The 20,905-nt window shown below is 53.7% G+C and overlaps 1 protein-coding gene across 1 annotated transcript; it reads left to right on the top strand.

Moving 5' to 3' along the window:
* Positions 1–7,079: 7,079 nt before the first annotated feature.
* Positions 7,080–10,394, top strand: MAFB (MAF bZIP transcription factor B). Its single transcript, XM_061437584.1, has one exon. The coding sequence runs from the start codon at positions 7,480–7,482 to the stop codon at positions 8,449–8,451; it is 972 nt and encodes a 323-aa protein (XP_061293568.1). The 5' UTR covers positions 7,080–7,479; the 3' UTR covers positions 8,452–10,394.
* Positions 10,395–20,905: the final 10,511 nt, after the last annotated feature.

Here is a 20,905-nt window from a genome sequence, read left to right as displayed (position 1 = left end):
TTTACAATGAGAAAGTAGGCTTGTATATCTTGTATAATTCATTTTTGAAAGAAGAAAGGGAAGAAAGAGATGGAGCAACCACTGTCACTCCTGGCTGAAATAAGCATGGGCTCCGGATGCAGTCAGACAATATTATTCCTTTCATCAGCCCTCGACAGCAGTTTCCAGCCATGAGAAGGTGCCACACAACTTCCCCTGTGCCCAGAAGCTTACTCTCCAAGCTGATGAGAATGTGGTGGGAAGCTAGAGTCCTGGACTCCTGAAGAACATCCAGGTAGAGGAGATGGGAAGAGGGGAGGTCAGTGGGATGGAGTCACTCAGATCAACCAGATTTCTCCTGACTTGGTCCTTGCTCTAAAGAGGAAGGGTAAGGATTGGTTTAGGAATGATTGTTAACTATGGGAGAGGAGAAGGGCATTCAGGAAAAGCCCGAGGGTTCTGAGATATCATATTGCAAGGAAGCATCTGTGTTTGTCTACTTGTTAATTCCCTCCTTCTTCCTTCCCTCCTTCCCCCCTTCCCTCATTCTTCCTTCCTTCCTTTTTCTCTCTCTTTCTTTCTGTCTCTCTCTCTTCCTTCTTTCTTTCCGTTTTTCCTTTCTTCCACAACTGTAATCCTGTCCCTCCTGGTAAGAGACCTAGAGATAGCTCCATCACAGCATTTTTCTCTAGGATCTCATGGTCCAGTTCTACACAATTTCTCAAAACGTGTTTCTTGGACCTCAAACATCAGAATCACCTAGGGAACTTATGAAAATGCAAATACCTGGGTTTCACGTAGACCCATAAAGCCGGGCTGTAGTCAGGAATCTGGGTTTGCAACATGTTTTCTCAAGTGAAAGACATTGGGTTGAGTTGACCGAAGCCTCTCCTTGACCTTCCTGGTATTATCTCCTAAGGCCTAGCTCAAACCTGACAACCAGGTCGTGAGGTCAACCCCAATTCAGCTAGGAGAGGGAAGGAATCGAGGGGGGCCCTGCCACATGACTCTAGTGTGTCTATTTCCCCCAGAGTGACCAAAATCTTGCTCTGACTCCTGGACTTGTCTCTCCACCACCATTCCCAGCTGCATCACAAGTCCCTCTAAGGTTAAGAGCCACAACAGACTACCTCGTCTAAGGCCTTCAGAACCAAGGGACTGGCTCATTTTTGGCAAGGGAATGGCAAGTGCAAACGCCTGGTGGAAGACAGAGCTTGGGCTATGGCAGGGCTTACAGAAGTGTACTTAGAGCATTTGTGGGGCAGTGGGGGGGACAGGTCCAGTGAAGGATGAGGTGGGAGAAGTTGGCAAGAGCAGATAAATCATTCAGGGCTTGAAGCCCATGCTAAGGAGTTTAGTTCTTTGTCCAAGTGTCAAAGGAATCTGTAATTAAACCCAGGGGAGGGGTGAAGTTAGAATAATCAGATTCACATGAAAACTGGTTCTACTACACTGTGGAGAAAATGAAAGTCTGAGCCAAGACCTCTGTAGTTATCTAAGCAAAAGCTTGGATGAGGGTGAAGGCATTGGACAGAGAAACTGAGGTCTTCAGCGATGGTTGGAAAGTAAGGGATGAAAGACCCAGCTCTGGAGAGCAATGATGAGGCTCTAGAATCTCTAATGCTGTCCTTCCGGGTCTTGGGGAGGGAGTGGGCAGGGAGGAGGCCTCCTGGTCCTCCTCACTGGCCTTAAGTGACAGTGAACTTCGAGCCATCTCCCCCCATTCTGCCACCACCATAGGGATGGATGGATGGGAGCTGACGGCCAAACAGGCTGATGGTACAACACAGGACAGAGGTAGGATGAGGGATCAAGGCCATGATTAGAGGTCAGGCTGTCCTTTACCAAAGGACAGGAGCTTGGAGAAGACTCTGCAAACTCTCTCCCCTTTGGTTTGTATCTTGCCCCAGTTTCTAACTTCCATCCTCCAGCCCCATCCCTCAGGGAAGAGGGAAGAGAGCAAGAGTGAGCTCAAGGATGTTTGCCATTGGCCAGAGGACGGACATGTTCATCACTGCCTGGATAACTGAGCTCTCGGCAGAGACTTGGCAAGGTCTAGAGGCTCAGCCGTGACCTGAAAGGAACCACCAGGTCTCTGGGAAGCTGGAAATCCTGACCCAAAGAGCAGCTGAAGAACGGTGCTGACGCTGCGTTCCCGGGTTGCCACCCAGTCGAGGTCAAGACCACGGGCTTCCTAGTGTTCGGGGTACTGGACTCAGGGCCTGAAGCTCCAGCTGGTCACCTCTGTGTTGCTAAAGAAACCACTTACCTCTCTGAGCCTCCTTCCTTGTGTAGAGTGGTGATAATCCTCCCCATCTCCAAGGGCAGTTGTGGGGACTGAACAAGTTGATAAAACTCTTTGGACACTGCTATACATCTGTATTTACCTACCTGCCTACCTATCTCTGTAAAACAAGGATAATCATAGTCCCTACATTATAGAGATGTGAGGACTGAAGGAAAAAGTGAAGGATAAAGGCTTTCAGAATCTCTGTACACATGGGTGTGGATATTATTATTAAATATCCCATCTATACTGGAAGCTAGTGGGGCTTCCCTGATGGCTCAGTGGGTAAAAAAATCTGCCTGCAATGCAGGAGACACAGGAGACGTGGGTTTGATCCCCGGGTTGGGAAGATCCCCTGGAGGAGAAAATGGCAACCCACTCCAATATTCTTGCCTGAAAAATCCCATGGACAGAGGAGCCTGGTGGGCTACAGTCCAAGGAGCTGCAAAGAGTCAGACATCACGGAGCAACTCAGCCGACATTGGAAGCCATACTGCCCAGTGGTCGTCTAACACAGTGCTGTCCAACAAGAAGAAGATATAAGCCACAGATGTAATTTAAAATCTTCTAGAATTCACATTAAAACGAAGTAAAAAGAAGCAGGTAAAACAGTTTAAATGATAAATTTCCATTCCCAGCATGAGTCTGGGTCGTGGGGGAGTTGGGGAGTCCCTGTCCCTAGGGAAGGAAGCTAGGAAAAGGCTCTGCAGAGTTGGGGTAACTCTGGCTTCTTATTGGAATCCACTAAGTCCTTTGGATGCATAAGGCCACCAAGACCCAGAAACCCAAGAATGCCTTTTAGGAAGCATTGGGTTGGAATTCAATGGCCACTGTGTGCAGCAGGGAACAGTGGAAATGACAGCTGCCTTTGGGAAAGAGGAAGAGGAAGGGAGAATTATCTGCTACCTCTTCTTGGAAGCCAAAGACCTGGGGAAACTCAGAGGGAGTGCGAGCGAAGGACTCTCCTCTTTCCAATGGGCCTCGAAAAACGTAGGGGAGATTTCAGGGCTCCTTGGAAGAGACAGGTGATCCGATATCTGGGAGATGCAAACGCAGAAGGCAGAAGCCTGGGCGGAGGGGTGGTCCCCTGACTCAGGTACCTCCTGGGCACAACGCACCTTGGGAACACTGGCTTCCGATTGGCGACCGGGATGGTACAATCTTGCAACCTACTTGGCACGGAGGCGCGGAGTTGCCGGTTCCGTGATTCGAAGCATTCCCTGTGCCGGGCTTCCCTACCCAACACACACACACACACACACACACACACACACACACACACCCCTCCCGCACCGCCTCCCACTGCACTCAGGCACGCACAGAGACGCCCACTCCCACACCAAACACCTGCAGCCCTCTGGAAATCAATGTACGGTGCACGTTGGGGCTGAACGCGGCTGCGGGGAGTGCCGCGCTGGGTTGGAGGCGCACTGGAGAGCGCGCGGGCCACTCTTGGGTTAGCGGATGGGTTGGGGAGGGGCGGAGGGAGCCGCGCCGAGAACCTGGGACCCGACAGAAGGCGGTGGACATGCAGTCCCCTTAAGGAATAACTTTTTCGCCCATCCCCACTCCGGTGCCCGGAGGCTCCGCTGTGGCTCGGACGCGCACAGCCTCCTTGATCACCATCTGTAACCTGAAGAATCCCAAGGTGGTGCGCTCAGAACGCATCGCTCCTGACCCCACCTGGGGTGGGTAGGGAGAAGGGGGTGAAAACTTCAAAATTAGAGTTTGCGGGGTTAGAGACAGCAAACTGTTCAGAAGAGGTCTCTGGCCGCCACCAGTCCTGCTTGGCTTTCCTTCAAAAGAGGCTTGGGCTCGGCGAGCGCATTGCTTCTGTGTCTCCTGGCCTCCTTCCCTTCACGTCTCCTTCTGGACTCTCCACTAGTCCCATCAGCCCTTCTATTTTATTCCTTTCTTTCCCCCACTCCCTATCCCACTCACCTTTCAGAGATGGGGTGTAGCCTCCAGGTACGCCTTGATGGGGATCCCCGCGCGCTAATCCCTACAACCCCACCCCCCACCTCCCGCGCGCCGGGTTCGGAGAAGGGGCACCCGCGTTGGCTGGCAGGGGAAAGAGGCCACTAGGATTTGGGGCGCCGCGACCCCGCGGCAGAGTGCAGCAGGAGCCAGGGTGGGGAGGCCGGGCTGCCCCGTGAGGTCGGCTGCTCTGCATTGGCTTTCACTCCGGAGTAACACGACGGTCTGCTTCACTTTTATCCAGTTTCCAAGTTTTTGGTGGAGGTGGTTGGGTGCAGGGTGGATAGAGGAGGGACTGGGTATTGGGGAAGGTGGATCTTAAACTGTACAGAGACAGCTAAGCCAGAGCCCAGGGGAAGCGAGGGACCGAAACGGGAGACAGAGGCTCAGGGACAAAGAGGAACGCGACCGCCCGGACAAAGCCCGAGTTCTAGACGCTTGGAGAGCGCGCGGGATGACCGTAAGCGAGCAGGAGGCTAGAACGCAGAGGGCTGCGGGGGAAGGAATCCTCGGGCCTCGACGTGGGACACTCCTGATACTCAGGTTGGGTCCTCGACAGTAAGGGTCAGACAGACCCGAGGGTCCACCAGGAGGGCCCAGACCGGCCGGGCAGCCTCAGTGCTCTCGCAGAAGGCCAGAGTGTGCACGCGAAGGAGGGAGCTGACGGATAGGATCAGTGGCACCGGGAGAGCCCAGTGCGTGTGTCCGGCTCTGGCCGCCAGGAGCCTGAGCCATAGTCTGCATAGATCCGAGAAGGCCGACCCAGTGTAGCCTCGAACAGTCACCCTGCGGAGCCGCGATCTGAGTGCGCTCTGGCTGCAGAAGAACGAGGCAGGGACCCGCAGGGTGCGTGTCCGGAGCGCCCACCTTCGAGCAGGGGCGGGGCGGCGGCTTGGCCCGGACTCTCCTGGGAAAAAGCCTAATCGTTTCTGCGGAGAGCATGCTTCGCATAGAGGACTGAAGACTGGCTCTTCCAGCATTACAGCTGCTGATCCAAACCTTTCAGTTCCAGTCTTAGTTCAAATATATTAATTTTATTAAAAATAGGCGGCTCAGGGTCACACCTCACTCCAGTCTTACCGGGGGCGCAAGAGAACAGAGTTTTCAAAATTGACTGGAGGCAAATATTTTACCTTCGCACACTTAAAAAACCACATCTGGCCGTCGCCGCATGAGCGTGCACACCCGATCCTGGCGTCGGTCTTGCGGCGGGGTGGGGTGGGGGGAACGGGGATCCTGCATAGGTGGTGGCCAGGACACACTCACCCAGTGCGCGCTTCTCCTGTCTTTCGCTGCACTCGCGCAAAGCCGAAGAGCAGAAGGCGACGCCGGAGGCGGGTCGTGTCTCCGGTTACAGCGAATTCGCGATTTATCCGGCTTCTGCGCCCGGGCCGGGGTCTCCAGAGCTCATATTTCGGGCCACCCTGTACCCGATAGAGAAGGTGCGCAGCGCTCAGGCACTGTATGGATGCTTCAGTGTGGTGCGCTCAGGGGTCTCCGTCTGCGCTCGGGGTTGGTTTCTCATCGGACAACCCTGGGGCCCCTCGCAGTGGCGTTTCCGCTTTCGGCCATCCTTCTAATTCGGCCTAGGACCTTCCCGTGCAAGGAGCCGCCTCCAGGCATCCCTCCCTGCTCCTCCGACCCCTGACCCCCGGAGCTGGAGCGCGAGTTTCATGAGGGGAGATCAGCGCGGAACTCGGGGCTGAGTCCGAGGACCGAACTGAGGACCTGTGTGTGGCTCTAGAAGAAACTGTCTTGGGCTCCGGTGCACACACAGATTACGTTCCGGGCCGCCTTGGGTTGGGCCGGTTGGGAAGACCCAGCTAGGTCCGAGTGGTCAGTCTAGCCTTCCCGCTGCGGGCCCCGCGATTCGGCGCGTCTTTGCGCACAGTGGCCACTTGGAGTCGCACTTTATGCCTGTTTGAGCCTCTCCTTCTCCGGCTGACGCCGGGATCTGCTTAATCGTTACAAAACGTTCAAACAAAAACAGGGCCGGTTTCCCAGCAGCCGGGAGCCACCCGGAGCACCGTCCTGCACTGGCCTCAGTGCCCAGCATGGAGAACTCAGTGGATTCTCCGCGTTTGGCTGGGGAGAGAGCTTCGGAACCTTTGGACCAGTTCTTCCCCTGCTCCCTTCATCTCGTGCATTTGTGGGTGGGGTGTGTGGGGAACCGAGGCCGATCTCAGGATTCGGCCACCGCACCCGCCAGGAGGGGGACGGCTCCCGCTTGGCCTCGAGGAGGGTCCCCTGAGACTGAGTTGGATTTGAACATAACTCTTGGAGTCCCAACCCCGCCACCCTAACACACAAATATGCGCAGACCTGCAGAAACACAGCCACGCACTGCACACACGCGGCCGCTCGGCACACGGAGCATCTCCCACCGAGCAGGGGACGCTTGGGAACAATGGACTCGAGAGGTGTCGTCCTGGCGCTCATTCTGAGCCTCTGTGGCTTGGGGGACACGGGTTGGGGGAACCAAGGGTAAAGAGGGAGGACAGCGCGCGAAGGAAGGGGTGGAGGTGGCGGCCCGGCCTGGGGCAGGGAAGGGGGCGCGCACCGAAGGCGAGCGGGCGGGGGCCGGGACACCGAGAGGGTGGGGTGGGGGCTGGGCCCGGGCCGGCGGTCCCTCTCGGCTTCAGCCCTCCGCCAGGCCTCGGCGGCTCTCCGACTGCTCGCGCCGCCAGTCAGCTGACTCGGGGGGCGGAGGAGCTGTCAGGCGCGCCCCGCCCTGCGCCGCCCGGCCGCGGGGCCCGTGCAGCCATTGGCCAGCGCGCCGGGCTGCCCGGGCCCCCGCGCCCCGGTGACATCAGGGAGGCGATAAAAGGCAGCAGCGGCGCCGGATCCCGCACAGCTGCACCGCCGGGCTGCGAGCGGCTGCGATCCAGAGAGCCCAAGAGCAAGAGAGCTAGAGAGCGAGCCGCGGGCGCTTGCCCGGCGCCTCCCCTCCGCCCGGCCGCGCGCCCCGCTCGCTTCTCCACTCACTCCCGGCCCTGCCCGGCCCCGGCGCGGCCACAGCCCCGAGCTCTAGGGCGGCGCAGGCAGGCTCGGGATTCTCCGGCGCGCCGCCGCATCCCCAGACAAAGGCTTGGCCGGCGGCCCCGGCCCGCTGCGCCCTCGGCTCCTCGCCTCCCGGGCTCACCGCTCTTCGCCCCAGCTCCCGGCTCGGCGCGTCCCGGCCGGCCGCAAAGTTTCCCGGGCGGCGGCGGCGGCGGCGGCTGCGCCTCGCGTCAGCGATGGCCGCGGAGCTGAGCATGGGGCCCGAGCTGCCCACCAGCCCGCTGGCCATGGAGTACGTCAACGACTTCGACCTGCTCAAGTTCGACGTAAAGAAGGAGCCGCTGGGGCGCGCGGAGCGCCCGGGCCGGCCCTGCACGCGCCTGCAGCCAGCCGGCTCGGTGTCGTCCACACCGCTCAGCACGCCGTGCAGCTCGGTGCCCTCGTCGCCCAGCTTCAGCCCCACTGAACAGAAGACTCACCTTGAGGACCTGTACTGGATGGCGAGCAACTACCAGCAGATGAACCCCGAGGCGCTCAACCTGACGCCCGAGGACGCGGTGGAGGCGCTCATAGGCTCGCACCCAGTGCCCCAGCCGTTGCAGAGCTTCGACGGCTTCCGCGGCGCGCACCATCACCATCACCACCACCACCCACATCCGCACCACGCGTACCCCGGCCCCGGAGTGGCTCACGAAGAGCTGGGCCCGCACGCGCACCCGCACCATCACCACCACCACCAAGCGTCGCCGCCGCCGTCCAGCGCGGCCAGTCCCGCGCAGCAGCTGCCCACTAGCCACCCCGGGCCTGGCCCGCACGCGGCGGCCGCGGCGACGGCGGCTGGTGGTAGCGGCAGCGTGGAGGACCGCTTCTCCGACGACCAGCTCGTGTCCATGTCCGTGCGCGAGCTGAACCGCCACCTGCGGGGCTTCACCAAGGACGAGGTGATCCGCCTGAAGCAGAAGCGGCGGACCCTGAAGAACCGGGGCTACGCCCAGTCGTGCAGGTATAAACGCGTCCAGCAGAAACACCACCTGGAGAATGAGAAGACGCAGCTCATTCAGCAGGTGGAGCAGCTTAAGCAGGAGGTGTCCCGGCTGGCCCGCGAAAGAGACGCCTACAAGGTCAAGTGCGAGAAACTCGCCAACTCCGGCTTCAGGGAGGCGGGCTCCACCAGCGACAGCCCCTCCTCTCCCGAGTTCTTTCTGTGAGTCGTGGCCGCTCCCGGCCCCCGCCCTTGCCCCGGCCCGGACTCCCCCGTCCCGTATCCCTAGCCCCGGACTCCCCCGGACCCTGTCCCTGCCACGGCCCCAGCCTTGACCTGTTCGACTGGAGGGAGGAAGGGCGCGCGGGACGCGGGCGACGGGAGGGCGCGCGGGCAGGCAGGGGACCTTGGCCAAATCGAGCGCGGCGCGCGCCAGCGCCGCCTCCTAGACTCGAGCAGAGCCAGAGAGAGGCAAGGGGGTGGGAAGTCCCAGAGCAACTTTTCTCCAGGCTGGAGGGCGGCAAGGCATAGTCGCGAGGAGTCGCCAAGGCCGTCTGGAGACTCCTGGCTTCCTGAACTTTTGCGCGTTAAGCCGGGGCAGCTGCCTCAGTCCGGAGCGTAATCCAGCCCAGCAACAGAGCAGCGAGGAGAGGAAAGGAGAAGGGACCCTGGCGGCCCGTTCCGGCAGGCGCGAGGCGAGGCTGAGCGAAGGAAGGACAGAGGCGGACCTCTCTGTCCTGGGTCCGGAGAACACTGGCTTTCAGCCCCGAGACGCGGGCCTCAGTTAGGACGTTCTGCGCGCAAATCTCATCAATTTTATTGCCTGCTCGATTATATAGAAAAAAATACGAAAATCTGCATTAAAAATATTAATCCTGCATGCTGGACATGTATGGTAATAATTTCTATTTTGTACCATTTTTCTTGTTTAACTTTAGCATGTTGTTGATCATGGATCATAACCCCCTTGTTTTCTTTGGGTGAGAAGGATCGCAGTTCGGAAACTCCGGCGGGCGGCCGCCTGTCCGGTTGCAGTCTATCGGCTGTCGGCTTGTAAATACCCGCCCCGCCAAACCGCTTAGAGGACGTGGCAGCAAGTGGAGTGTCTTTGTTTGGGTTTATTATTATGGCATTTTTTTTTTCTTTTGTAAGTAAAAAAAAAGTTCTGGGTATTTGCATCAGAAAACAACTTTGTCTTGGGGCACCCTTGGAAGTTGCATGTTGTCTCCCCCTCCCCCACCCCCTTTGGTCCTCTCTTCCTCCGAGTTTGTTTTCAATTTTGTTTTTGATGGGAGAAGGAGGACTGGGGTCCCAGTTCCTGAGTGCCAGGGCAGGGCAGTTGCTGAGTACCAGTGTGTGCAGAGTTTCACACTCGGGAGGTACAGGAGTGCCTTCCTGTCAGCTGGTCTTAGGGCTCAATTGACACCCCTAACAAGAAAAGGAGGGAAAGCAGGTCTTGTTTGCTTTTTAGTGCAACCAGAATCACTCCCAGGGTCCCCACGAAACCCTCCAGGCCGGCACTCATTGCTGGGGCCAAAGAGCTCCTAGGGCTATCGGCTTCACCAGCCCGGACAGCCCAACTTATGTTGAACCTACTGCCACACTCAGAAAGTACCAGAAACCCCAACACTGGCAAGACATTTTGCAACTTTCAAGTGCGTTCTTTAGATCTATATGTTACGTGTGTTTTCTTTCCCTGCTTTGGAGATGGCGGGCGAGTTATTGGTGGTGTTACCCCCTCCCCCACCCCTTCAGTTGTATAGTAGTTATAGGGAAGATCTGGGTGTTTTTCTTTATTATTACTTTTTTTCTCCCCTGCAGGTCAGTAAGAGGATTTAAGTTGCACTGACAAAAATACCAAAATGAAAGCGTATTTTTTAGTTCTCATTTGAAATTGCTGGCGCTGCTGGCCGGATGCATTTTTGAGTTTGTATTAGTTGATAAATTAACAGTAATAACAAGATTGTATGAACCGCATGGTGCTTGCAGTTTTAAATATTGTGGATATTTGTCCTGCATTGGAAACGAGCTTCGGTTTTTACAGATTCAACTGTGTTGAAATCAAATTTGCCACAACAGAAATTGTTTTTATTTCATGTACAATAAGGGATCAATTTCAAACCCTGCTTATGATATGAAAATATTAAAACCTAGTCTATTGTAGTTTTATTCAGACTGGTTTCTGTTTTTTGGTTATTAAAATGGTTTCCTATTTTGCTTATTAAAACCATGGAAATGGTGTTTATTTAGAGGATTCTGCGTTCGCCTGACTTTTCTTCTCTTGCCTCTTCAAGAGTTGATCCAATTTGAGGGGCACTCTCACCCCTTCCTTGGCCGGTGGAGAAACAGCCCAAGTCTGGGCAGACCTCTCTGTTGAGTGTGTGAGTGTGTGTGTACCTGAGCCTTAAATGTGTTTTCTGCTTCTCACCCTAGGTATAGACACCGGTCAGGAGCCGGTGTTCGTGAGCAGAGAGGGGGCCCATGCCACTTTGGCGGAGCTTTCAGGCTTGGGCACCAGGATTGGCCTGCTAGCCTACTGGTTCTGAGGTTGGCCAAAACCAGGAAGCTGGGAGTTGTCACCCTAATGGGGAAACAGGGTATTTCTGGCAATCAGGCTCGCTGGCCCTGCCATGTCCAGCCTGGTGCATCGGCTGGGGGCAACCAGATTTGCCCTAGAATGCCTGCTCTAAGTGGAGGCCCAGCCCCTTCTCCCCGCAGGGCCTTTGGAAGCAAGTGGAATCTAGTATGAGGTCTTGGGGTGGAAGACCCTTCAGACAGGAAGCCTGTCCCTGCAAACCTGTTTGCTGCCACTTGGGCCTGGAGTGGTCAGCCCCCAGAAGGACTGAAACAGGATTTCAATGACTCCCTAAACCAGGGGTTGGAGGGGGTTGGGGCATCATTCTAGGCCAGCGACTCTGACCCTAAGTCCTTCACTGGGAGGTGGTCCCAGAACCTGTCCTTACCCAGACTCTTAGAGAAGGCAAGGTCACCTGCCTAGGTTGTCCCAAGCCCCTCTCAGCCGTCTTAGAACCCCATCTATAATTCTGGGTAGTAACCACCGCCCTCCCACTACCTCCAGAAGAATTCTCTTGCTGCTTTGGCAACAGCAGGTTCCATGGGATTTCTGATCTCCTTAGACACAGCATCTGCAATTCGGAAGACTCAGCCTTCTAGTCTCGGATCCTAAGGTGGAGCTTTAGTACTTGAATGGGGAGATGCAGGAATCCCAGAAAGTAGAACCCCAGCCAGGGACTAGAGCTGGAAAGAGCCAAGGAGAGGGTGAAACTACCAGGGAATAGATTTTGGCCCAGTCCCTGGAGACTTGGGATTGGTAGCCAGGGTATAAGAAGGGCAAAAATCCCTACAGTAAGGATGCAAATACCAGCAGTAATTTACATTTAGCAGTGCTGTGGTGTTGTTTAGTAGGAGAGAAGTCGAAGATCCTAGCTCGGGTTAAATTCCAAGGCCCAGTTCATTCACCAACCTAAAGAGGTACATGGCAGGGAAGGCTTTGGGTGAGGGGAGAATGGAAGTCTGGCAGTGGGGTGACTGCCCGCGTGCGCTCAGCAGAAGGAGCAAAGGGCTATGATTAGTTGGGTAACTGCGTGCACAAGTGCACATCCACAGAGTAAGAGTGTGCCGCACTTGGACAAGCGTACCCACTTGTCCCTTTAGGGCAAAAAAAGGTCTGGCAGGTGGAGTTCTGGAAGAAACCAGGAAAGGCGTCCCTGTGGGACCAGGCGGGATCCTCAGGACTCCGTGGGGTGGAGACTTGACTTGACTTGACTCTCTTTGGAATGGTCCCAAGCAGACTGGCACCCTCCACCTCTAGAGTCACCTGGACTCTGCCAGAAAAGCCTTGGAGGCTGGGGAGGGTTGCAAACTCCAAAGCACCGGTTTTCTTTCCCCAGAGCACAGACACAGGCACAACCCAGCGACCGATGTCATCACAGTGCCTCCAGAACAACGCGGTGGCTCAGGCCGGTGTAGAGTGGCCAAGTGCGTCTCTGAGAAGCTGGCAGTCCCACGACACAGCCCTAGTGACACACTGACGCGCAGATACACAGACATCCCCATCTTGCATCCACACTGATGCCGTCGCAGACATTGTAACTCCCTGCGCCACCCATCTTCGGAGCACCTACCAGCCCGGGCGCACGCAGGCGAAAGCCGGGCAGAGCGGGCAGCGCGCGGGAGGAGCGCGGGACCTCGGGAGCCTTCAGGGCGGGCTCGTCCAGCAGGCAAGTCCCGGCCCGCCGCCTCAACGCAGACCCGGCGCCCAGATGCTCGGGGAAAGCGACCGGTTCACGACGTCCTTCGGCTCGTCCCTCCCCGGCGGCGCTTTGCGGACCGGAGGCTCCTTGCGGTTCCCACCACTCCCCGCCGCCTGCGGGCTCCTCGCGACCCTCCGAGGCCCGGGAAGGAAAAAAAAAAAATCCTCCCCACTCCGGCAGTCCTCCACGCCAGCACGGGTCCCACGCAGACAGCTGGCGCCTGCCCTTGGGGACAGACGCCGAGACAGACACGCGGGCCTCGCGGCAGTGGCTCCGCTGCAGCCCGCGCCCGGGGCTGGGGGAGGCCCCGGGCGGGTCGGGCGCGTCGGGCGCGCGGGTCCCCTCTTGCGACCCCCGAATCTAGCGGGTTCGAGGGAGACTGTGCTGGTTGGACGGGCCGCCGCCGCCAACTTTCCTAGAGGCCGATCGGGGAAGGCGCCCGGCGGCTTCCGGGGATCCTCCCCGCACCGGCTCTCCCCGACAGCCTCCTGCGTCCTTACTTTCTTTGCCCTGTTCCTTTCCTCACCCCTTCCTGCGGAAATTATCATCTCAGAAAACTTTCTTTCTCCGTTTCCCCTCCCCCCTCCTTTTCTTTCTTTCCCCCTCTGCCCTTTATCCCGGCGCAGCCTGGCAGAGAAGAGCGATAGCAGCGGGCTCCGAGGTGCCCGGTAAGTGCGGGGAGGAGTGGAGGCCAGAGCCTGGCGTCCCTGAAGCCTCCGCGCAGCGCCTGCAGCGCTGGCCAGCTGCTCTGGCTCCCGCCTGCCTGATCCCGCTACCCGGCCCTTCCCCTCCCTATCTTTCCCAGCGGCTGGGCGGGCGGCTGGGGATGGATCTAGAGCGAGGTGCCCGCTGGTGGTGGTGAAAGGGGGTCCCTGGAAAGCTGGGGCTGGACCCTAAGCCCAGACGCCTCTTTGCGGCACAGCCAGGCTTCCTCCAGTCAGTCCAGGGTCTCTGGGCATTTCTGTGGCAGGACAACCCTCTTCCCTGTCAGAGGTGCCCAGCTGCCCCCCACCCACCCACTCTGGCTGTGCCCTACCCAGGGGGGCCTCCCAGTGGGAGCTGCCAAGAACAAAACCAGGTCCCCCAGCATGGTCATTTTGCTTTTTTTTTTTTTTTTTTCTGTGATCTAGAGAGGCGGCTTCTGCCACACCATGCAAAATCCTCAGCCACTCAAGCCCATTCCTCCAATTCTTTCTCTCTGGGCTCCGGAGAAAACAGCTGGATTGAGAGATTTGACTAGTTCCCTTGCAGGCTTTCAGATGCAAAACCCGCTTCTGAGCCCTTCTGTTTTCAGAAAGGAAAACCCAGAACTGGCATCTTGCGTAACCCTTCCCTCTACAGCCGGCTGTCCGCTGGCCTGGCCTCTCAGCCCTGAGATAGCAGTGTTTGGATTTGTTATGTAAGGAAGGGAGGATTAGAGGTTTGTGCTGCTCCTCCTCCCCCCACCAAAATAAAAGTCCTCACATGGCGCATCGTGTTAAAAAAAAAAAAAAAAAAAAAAAACCCATCACAGTGTTTTTTTTTTTTGCAGCAGGCGGCAGCTCTCCTGGTAGAATTCAGTCTGGGTAGAAAAGCTGCTCCCGAGTTTGTGCCCAGCACAATACTTGGGGGAGATGTGCCAGATTGCAGTGAAGGGAGAGTCCTGCGTTCAGGGTGTACCCCATTCTCGCAAGCAGCTGGTACTTACAGACTCAGAGGACTAGCCTCCTGTTGGGGAAGGCAGATGCTGCTGCTGTTGGAATTTCACCCTTTCTCCACTTCCTGCCTCTGGGAGCAAGGTGCCCAGACCCTGGAGAGCACGCGTTTCACCCGAGGAGCCCCCATTCTCTCCGCCCTGCACACCTTCACCGTGCACTGCATGCATTTCTGTGCCTTACATGTGTTCTTAATATCTTGTACCCTTTCCCCTTGTCCTCCACGTATTATCTTAAAAGATGCACTTAGATAAGAAAATCAGAGCTAACTGTTCTCACTTGGAGGGAATTAAATACACGAGAGAAGTTGCCACTCCAATTTGGAAAAGCAGCTACATTATTAATAAGGATTTGTTCTGAAGCAGACTCAGTTTTATCTGCCTCTCTGCATTCTTTGTCTGTGAAGTTACTTTCATGTGAAATAGCAGCCACTCATTACACATTCCTTTTTGTTGGTATCAAAAAAAATAAATAAATAAAGGATGATATCCTTTAGACTGGAGGGGCCACCACAGGGGCAGGGGGAGGAGGCCTGCAACTTTCTGGAAGAAGCCAGTTGCCGGGAGAAGAGAGAGCTGAAGTCCACAGAGTCAGTATTTATATTGTTGTATTTTCGTTTTTTGGAGCTTGGGGCCCTTTATTGGGGCTTGTATTTCCTACAGTAATTAGACAAGGGTGGGAAGCTAGACGGTGTCCATTTTGGAGCTGGTGAGGGTGGGTGGACATTGAGCCTGGCCTGTGACTCCACCAGGAATCAGGAACCGAGGTTGTCCTGAGGTTACTTGCAAGTCCTCTAGTTTCATCTGATCTGTCTCGTTCACTGCTCTGACACTGCCGGGGTTACATGCATCTCTGTTCTTCTCAGAGAGGGCATGGACCTGGTCTGGCCCAGGGACAGCAAAGGGCTTCCTGATGCAGGACTTGGCATCTGCCCTCCTTTGTGTCCTGGGGATCTGAGCCTGGCACACTCGTCCTTTTCCAGGGACCAGGGGCAAGCCGATTGTAGCACACGTAAGGCCTGACCAGTTCACGAGGTACATCCCATCACGACATTTCACTTGACTCTCTGAGTGTGGACTGCTAATATCCACACCAGTGAGGGATGGATAAATAGGCCCAGAGCAGTCATCTCTTACACAGGGTCACCCAGTGCAGGATCTAGGACTTGAATCCCCACCTATCTGACGCCAAAATTCGTCTTTTTGCCACCGAACTCCATAAGTCCACTATGCCTTATCTGAAACACTGGGGAGTGAGGGTAGAGCTTAGGGAAAAGTATGGACTGGTGGGAAATAGCCTTTGTGGGGGACAGTTTCCTATCTAATTCTCTTTGTAGAGGGCAGTCACTTTCTTGGGGGTATACGTAATGCTCTCCAGCCACAGGGCTCCCTGCCCAGGCACAGGGGATGGGGAGTGGGCCCTTGGAAATGCAGCAGGACTAATGCCACAAGAGGGTGGGAGGGACATTGCAGGTCTGATGCCCATTTCAATCTTTCATGGAGGAGCCAGCAAGTTATGGTGCTTGTGTGTTTGGTGTGTGTGTGTCTATGTGTGTTGCGGGGAGGCCCACTTGGGCATTGTTAGGCTTGGGACACTGGTGCTTTTCGTAATTAGTCAGAGTGCTCTCACCTTTTATCCGTTCTCAATGCAACTTTCCAAAAATTATTTCATAATGATCAGGGCAAGTGTTTCTAGAGGAAGCAGCCTCTAGGTGAGGCAATTTTGATGGAATTACTCATAGATGAACCAAAGCTGTTTCCAGTATGATACGGGAGCTTTGGACCCTCACTGAGGTGTGCCTACAGTCTCATGCAGGCACCTGCAGAAACGTGTGTGTAATTCACACTTACATACACTGAGGCAGGCACATAGGTGCACACACATTCAAATGCATTATTTGCTACACATTCTCTTGCATGTATGCACACGCAGGTACATTGCACACAGACCCACAGGTATGTCTCCATGCCCATGTGTGTGCCTGTCCAAATGCCCATACATACCCACTTAGGCAGTGTGCATGGAATGTGCACCATTATCCACACGCCTGTATAGACTTACACTTGCATTGAAACACAACTGATTGCATATGTATATACACTCACAAAATATGCGTGGGTCACATCCACACACGCACACGTTGGGTACTGAGCAGTGGCCTTCACATGCATTCACACACGAGCACCACGTCACCAGTGAAATGTGGCTCTGGTGGGGTTAATGGAGGCCCAGACTCCCATAAATATTTATACGAAGCACTCAAGCTCTCAAAGCAGGAGACGAAACCTCTCCCTCCAAGCCGCTGTAAATCAAGCAGCTGCTGCGTGGTACCTGTCAGATCCAGGGCTGTGTGCTCCTGGACCTGCTCCATGAGGGCGGCCATATACGTGCTGGAGCACACGGGCCTCTCCCCGCCTCCCCAGGCATCCCAGCAGATGTGCCAAGGTCGGTCCCAACACTCCGAGGATTCTTCTGTGAGCAGCGAAAAGAAGCATTTGAACACTGCTGCTACTGCAAGTGCAGGGAGGTTGTGTGTGAATATCTGAGCCTAAGATTCTCCATTGAAGACAGAAGTGATCCTAGAGGGCCTTGGAGAGCTGGTGGGTGCTAAAGAGGGCTGGAGGTCCTGGGCTGACCCAGGTTCACTGCAGCAGGGACTCCAGCTTCTGGGGTTGGCTACATTTTGGGCCCCAGGAACCTGCTGCATTGCACTGAGCTGTACTGCCTTAACCCTGTGTTCAGTGAGTATTCTGCCTCCAGTCCTGCCACCTCAAAGCTTTCATTCAACTATTGAGCAAATATTTGTTGTGTGCCTTCTCTATGCCAGGCACTGGACTAGGCACTGTGTCTTCCCTCTGCCAGACCACACAACAGTGGGCAAGGCCAGAAATAATCCCTGCAAACAAATCTTCGTGAGGTTTACAGTCTAGTAGGAGAGCAAAAGGGCTTCCCAGGTGCCTCAGTGGTAAAGAATCCGCTTGCCAATACAGGAGATCCCTGGGTGAGGAAGATCCACAGAAGGAGGAAATGGCAACCCTCTCCAGTATTCTTGCCTAGGAAATTCCATGGACAGAGGAGTCTGGTGGGCTACAGTCCATGGGGTCACAAAAGAGTCAGACACGACTTAGCAACTAAAGGACAATAAGGAGAGAGACAGATGCAGTTAGATGCTTAACTATCCAGGATATAATTTAAAAAAGAGATAACTGCTATGGAGGAACAAAGCCTAGCCCTCTGAAAGCCTATGTATAACAAAGAAGCTGACACAGACTGGCAAAGAGTGGTCAGGAAGTGCTTCCTGGAGGAAGTGATATTTGAGTGAAGATCTGAAGCATGAATAGGAGTTATCCAAGTCAAATGGATATGGGAAGAACATTCCAGGTCTAAATCTCTTTTAGTCTTAATTTTAAAATAAGTGATCAGGATCTCTGTCTCCCTGCTAAGTTTTTCTTCTGTTTTCTCACCTTGCTCACTGTCCTGCCACACTAACTGTCTCATGTTTCTGAAACCTGCTAGTTACCCTACTAGCTTAGGGCTTTGGCTTGAGCTGTTTCCTCTGCCTGAAACACTCTTCCCCCAGACATAACTGTGGCAAACTCCCTCTTCTTCAAGTCCTTGCTCCAATTTCACCTCCTTGATCAGGCCTATCCTAACCTCTCTACTTGATCTAATAACTTGCTCTCTACCGCCTCCCTGAAAAGTCCTGACCTGCCTTATTCTGCTTTACCATTTCTTTTTCTTTTTTTTTTCTTTCTCTCCATAGAACTAATAATCTTAGGACTCTGGATTAACTCTTTATTTATTGCTCATTTTCTGCATCTTCCTGCCAGCAAGTAAACTCCTTGAGGTCACCGCCTGATGGCTGTTTTGTTCACTGATGTTCCTTAGCACCATGAGTGGTACCTGGCACTGTAGCACCTCAATTACCCAATAATGGGTTGAATGAATGTGTGTTGAGTAAAATGTGTTTAAAGAGGAAAGGGTATAGCAGCTGTGAAAAAGTTTGAGGTCCCATGTATATTTATCTCCATCTACCTACCTACCTATCTATCTATTATCTATCTTTCCATTATTCAATTTATGTATCCTTTCATCAGTCATCTATCTACACCTATCTGTCAATTATGTATCTGTATCTGGGGCATCCCAGGTGACACTAGTGGTAAAGGACCCACCTGCCAATCCAGGATATGTTAGAGACACAGGTTTGATCCCTGGGTTGGGACGATCCCCTGGAGGAGGGCATGGCAACCCACTCTAGTATTCTTGCCTGAAAAAGCCCGTTGGCAGAGGAGCCTGATGGGTCCATAGGGTCTCAAAGAATCAGACACAACTGAAGTAACTTGGCATGCATCTGATGATAGTTGGGTGGCATCACCAGGTCCATGGACATGAGTTTGAGCAAACTCTGGGAGATGGTGAAGGACAAGGAAGCCTGGCATGCTGTAGTCCATGGGGTCGCAAAGAGTCAGACATGACTTAGCAACTGAACAACAACAAATCTGTCTATTTACTCATCCATCCAATCTATATATCTATTCATTTATCAGTATCTATAAATCCATCCAATCTATGTATCTATTAACCTGTTAATCATCTATCAATGACCTATCTTTCCATTTATTCTGTTTATTATTTATCATCTATCAATTATCTATCCACCTACCTAATCTATCTATCCATCTAATCTATTTATCTATTCATTCATTAAGCATCTATCTATTCATCCAATATATGTATCTATTCATCTATCAATTGCCTATCCATCTATCAAATATCTATCTTGTATTTAGTTTTTTGATACTCATTAAAATACATACTACTGAAAATGTTTTTTAAAGGTTGTTTGTATATCATGCTCCAAATTCTTGTGTATATCACTGGTGCCCTTTGGAACACATTTTGGTGTTTCTCAGGAGAAAGTCTGACCTCTGATGGGAGAGGCAGATGGGGGAGCCCCAGAGTGGGACAGCAGAGGAGGAGGAGGAGTTGGGGAGGGAGCCAGAGCAGAGCTTGATCTCCTTGCTTCCCCCTACGTGCTTGGTGGGTCTTCGAAGAGAAAAAGGTGGGGTGGGGGATCAGAGAAGGCTCTTGTTCAGTGCTGAGGGAAGCGAGGTAGCTAGTCTCCCACCCCTTTCTGACTGCCCTTCCTCCCCCAGTTTATCCTGTCCCTCACTCTAATCTCATGCAGAAAACAAACAAAAAAAAACTAACAAAAAAAAAACCCAGGCTCTTCCTCCCCGTTGCTTTCTGAGCTGAGAAGAAAGCCTCCTAAATATTTTGTCCCCTTGACAAGTTATTTTTAAAAAGAAATAATGTCTCTAGATCCAACATTTGTGATGACTTAAAAAAAAAAAAAAAGAAAAGAAAACACGCCACAAATCAACAGCTCTCTTGTTTTAAGCAATTGCTAGGTTTTGGAGAGCAGGCTGCTTGGTAAACATATTTGGTAAACATCCAGAAAGGATTGCATGCAGTGTCCTCCAGTCAAAACCAACCTTCCCCAAGCCCCTGCTTTCTGTTTCATTGATGCAGGAAGAAGCTCTCTAAAAGCAGACCAGAGATGAGGCTGCCGCAGTTACTGGAGGACATTTCTTCTGGGCTGGGAAATCTACAAGCATCTGTGAGCAGCCTCTCCGCCCTCCCGCCCCTGCTCCCTACCACTTTGCATTCTTTATAGGATGTTTGGCTCTCTGCCTCACACTGGAAGGGAATAGCCATTCAGCCCATCTCACAGCTGGGTAAACAGAGTCGGGGGCCTCTTGTTTCCAAGCAGAGCTGGGACAGAAAGTGTCTCAGGGTGCCCATTAATACCACGCAGCCAAGGGAACTCCATCAAGTCCTTGTTGGTTCAGTTCTTGAGAAATAAGCTGATTTCTTGGGGGGCAAATCTGCATTTATATGCCCTCTCAGAGGCATCCTTCTGGCTTCTTCCATACCACACTGTAGCCTGGAATGTCCTTGCTTCTTTTTTGGTCAGTTCCTAGAGTCTTCAAATAAATTCCCCTTTCAGCTCCCACCCTACCCCTCCAAGACTACTAGAGGCCTCTTTCAAAAACTCACCTCTGATCATGTCACTGTCTTATTGGCAACATCAACAAGTCATTGGTTTGTCTTTGTTCCAGAAGAGAGCAAGTTTCTGGATTTCAGTTCCATCTTGACTGTGGCTTTGGCAGTCCAAGATGCTGAGCCCAGATTCTGAGGCAATTTGGGGAAGGTCAGAGGTTAGAAGTGAAGTGGAAAGTCCCCTGAGAAGAGTCTGTCCTGGCATTCAGATGACCTCTAAAAGGAATCCGTATTTACCTGCCTGTTGGCCCATCCAGCTTCTGTCTCCTTCAAGGTCAACAGAGAGTGACCTTTCTCTGGGTTTTATATTTTTACATAGTAGGAAAAGTTATCCATCGACTGGATTATAGGCATGATGTATCTTGACCTTTCTTTTGCTTGAGATCTCTAAAAAGAATAACTCTCTTGTGTTCTCTGGGGTGGCCCACTTTCCTCTCTCTGTCTGCGTGACAGAGAAGAGTGACCAGAAGACCAGGAGTCCTGCTTTCGAAAAACAGAAGCATGAGGTTGAAACTTGTGAAACTGTTCATAGGTGATAGATTCATTCCATAACCTGTGGGTCTAGAGTTGGTTCTTGGGACTCTTCCAGGGCGTATTATTAGAAGGATGGCTTGCAGGTAGCAAAGGGATTGGTGATTATTAGGAC

Source organism: Bos javanicus, chromosome 13, assembly GCF_032452875.1.
Source record: "Bos javanicus breed banteng chromosome 13, ARS-OSU_banteng_1.0, whole genome shotgun sequence".
In the NCBI taxonomy this organism is placed as follows: domain Eukaryota; kingdom Metazoa; phylum Chordata; class Mammalia; order Artiodactyla; family Bovidae; genus Bos; species Bos javanicus.
The sequence above is the reverse complement of the archived record's forward strand: the minus strand, read 5'-3'. Positions and strand labels throughout refer to the sequence as shown.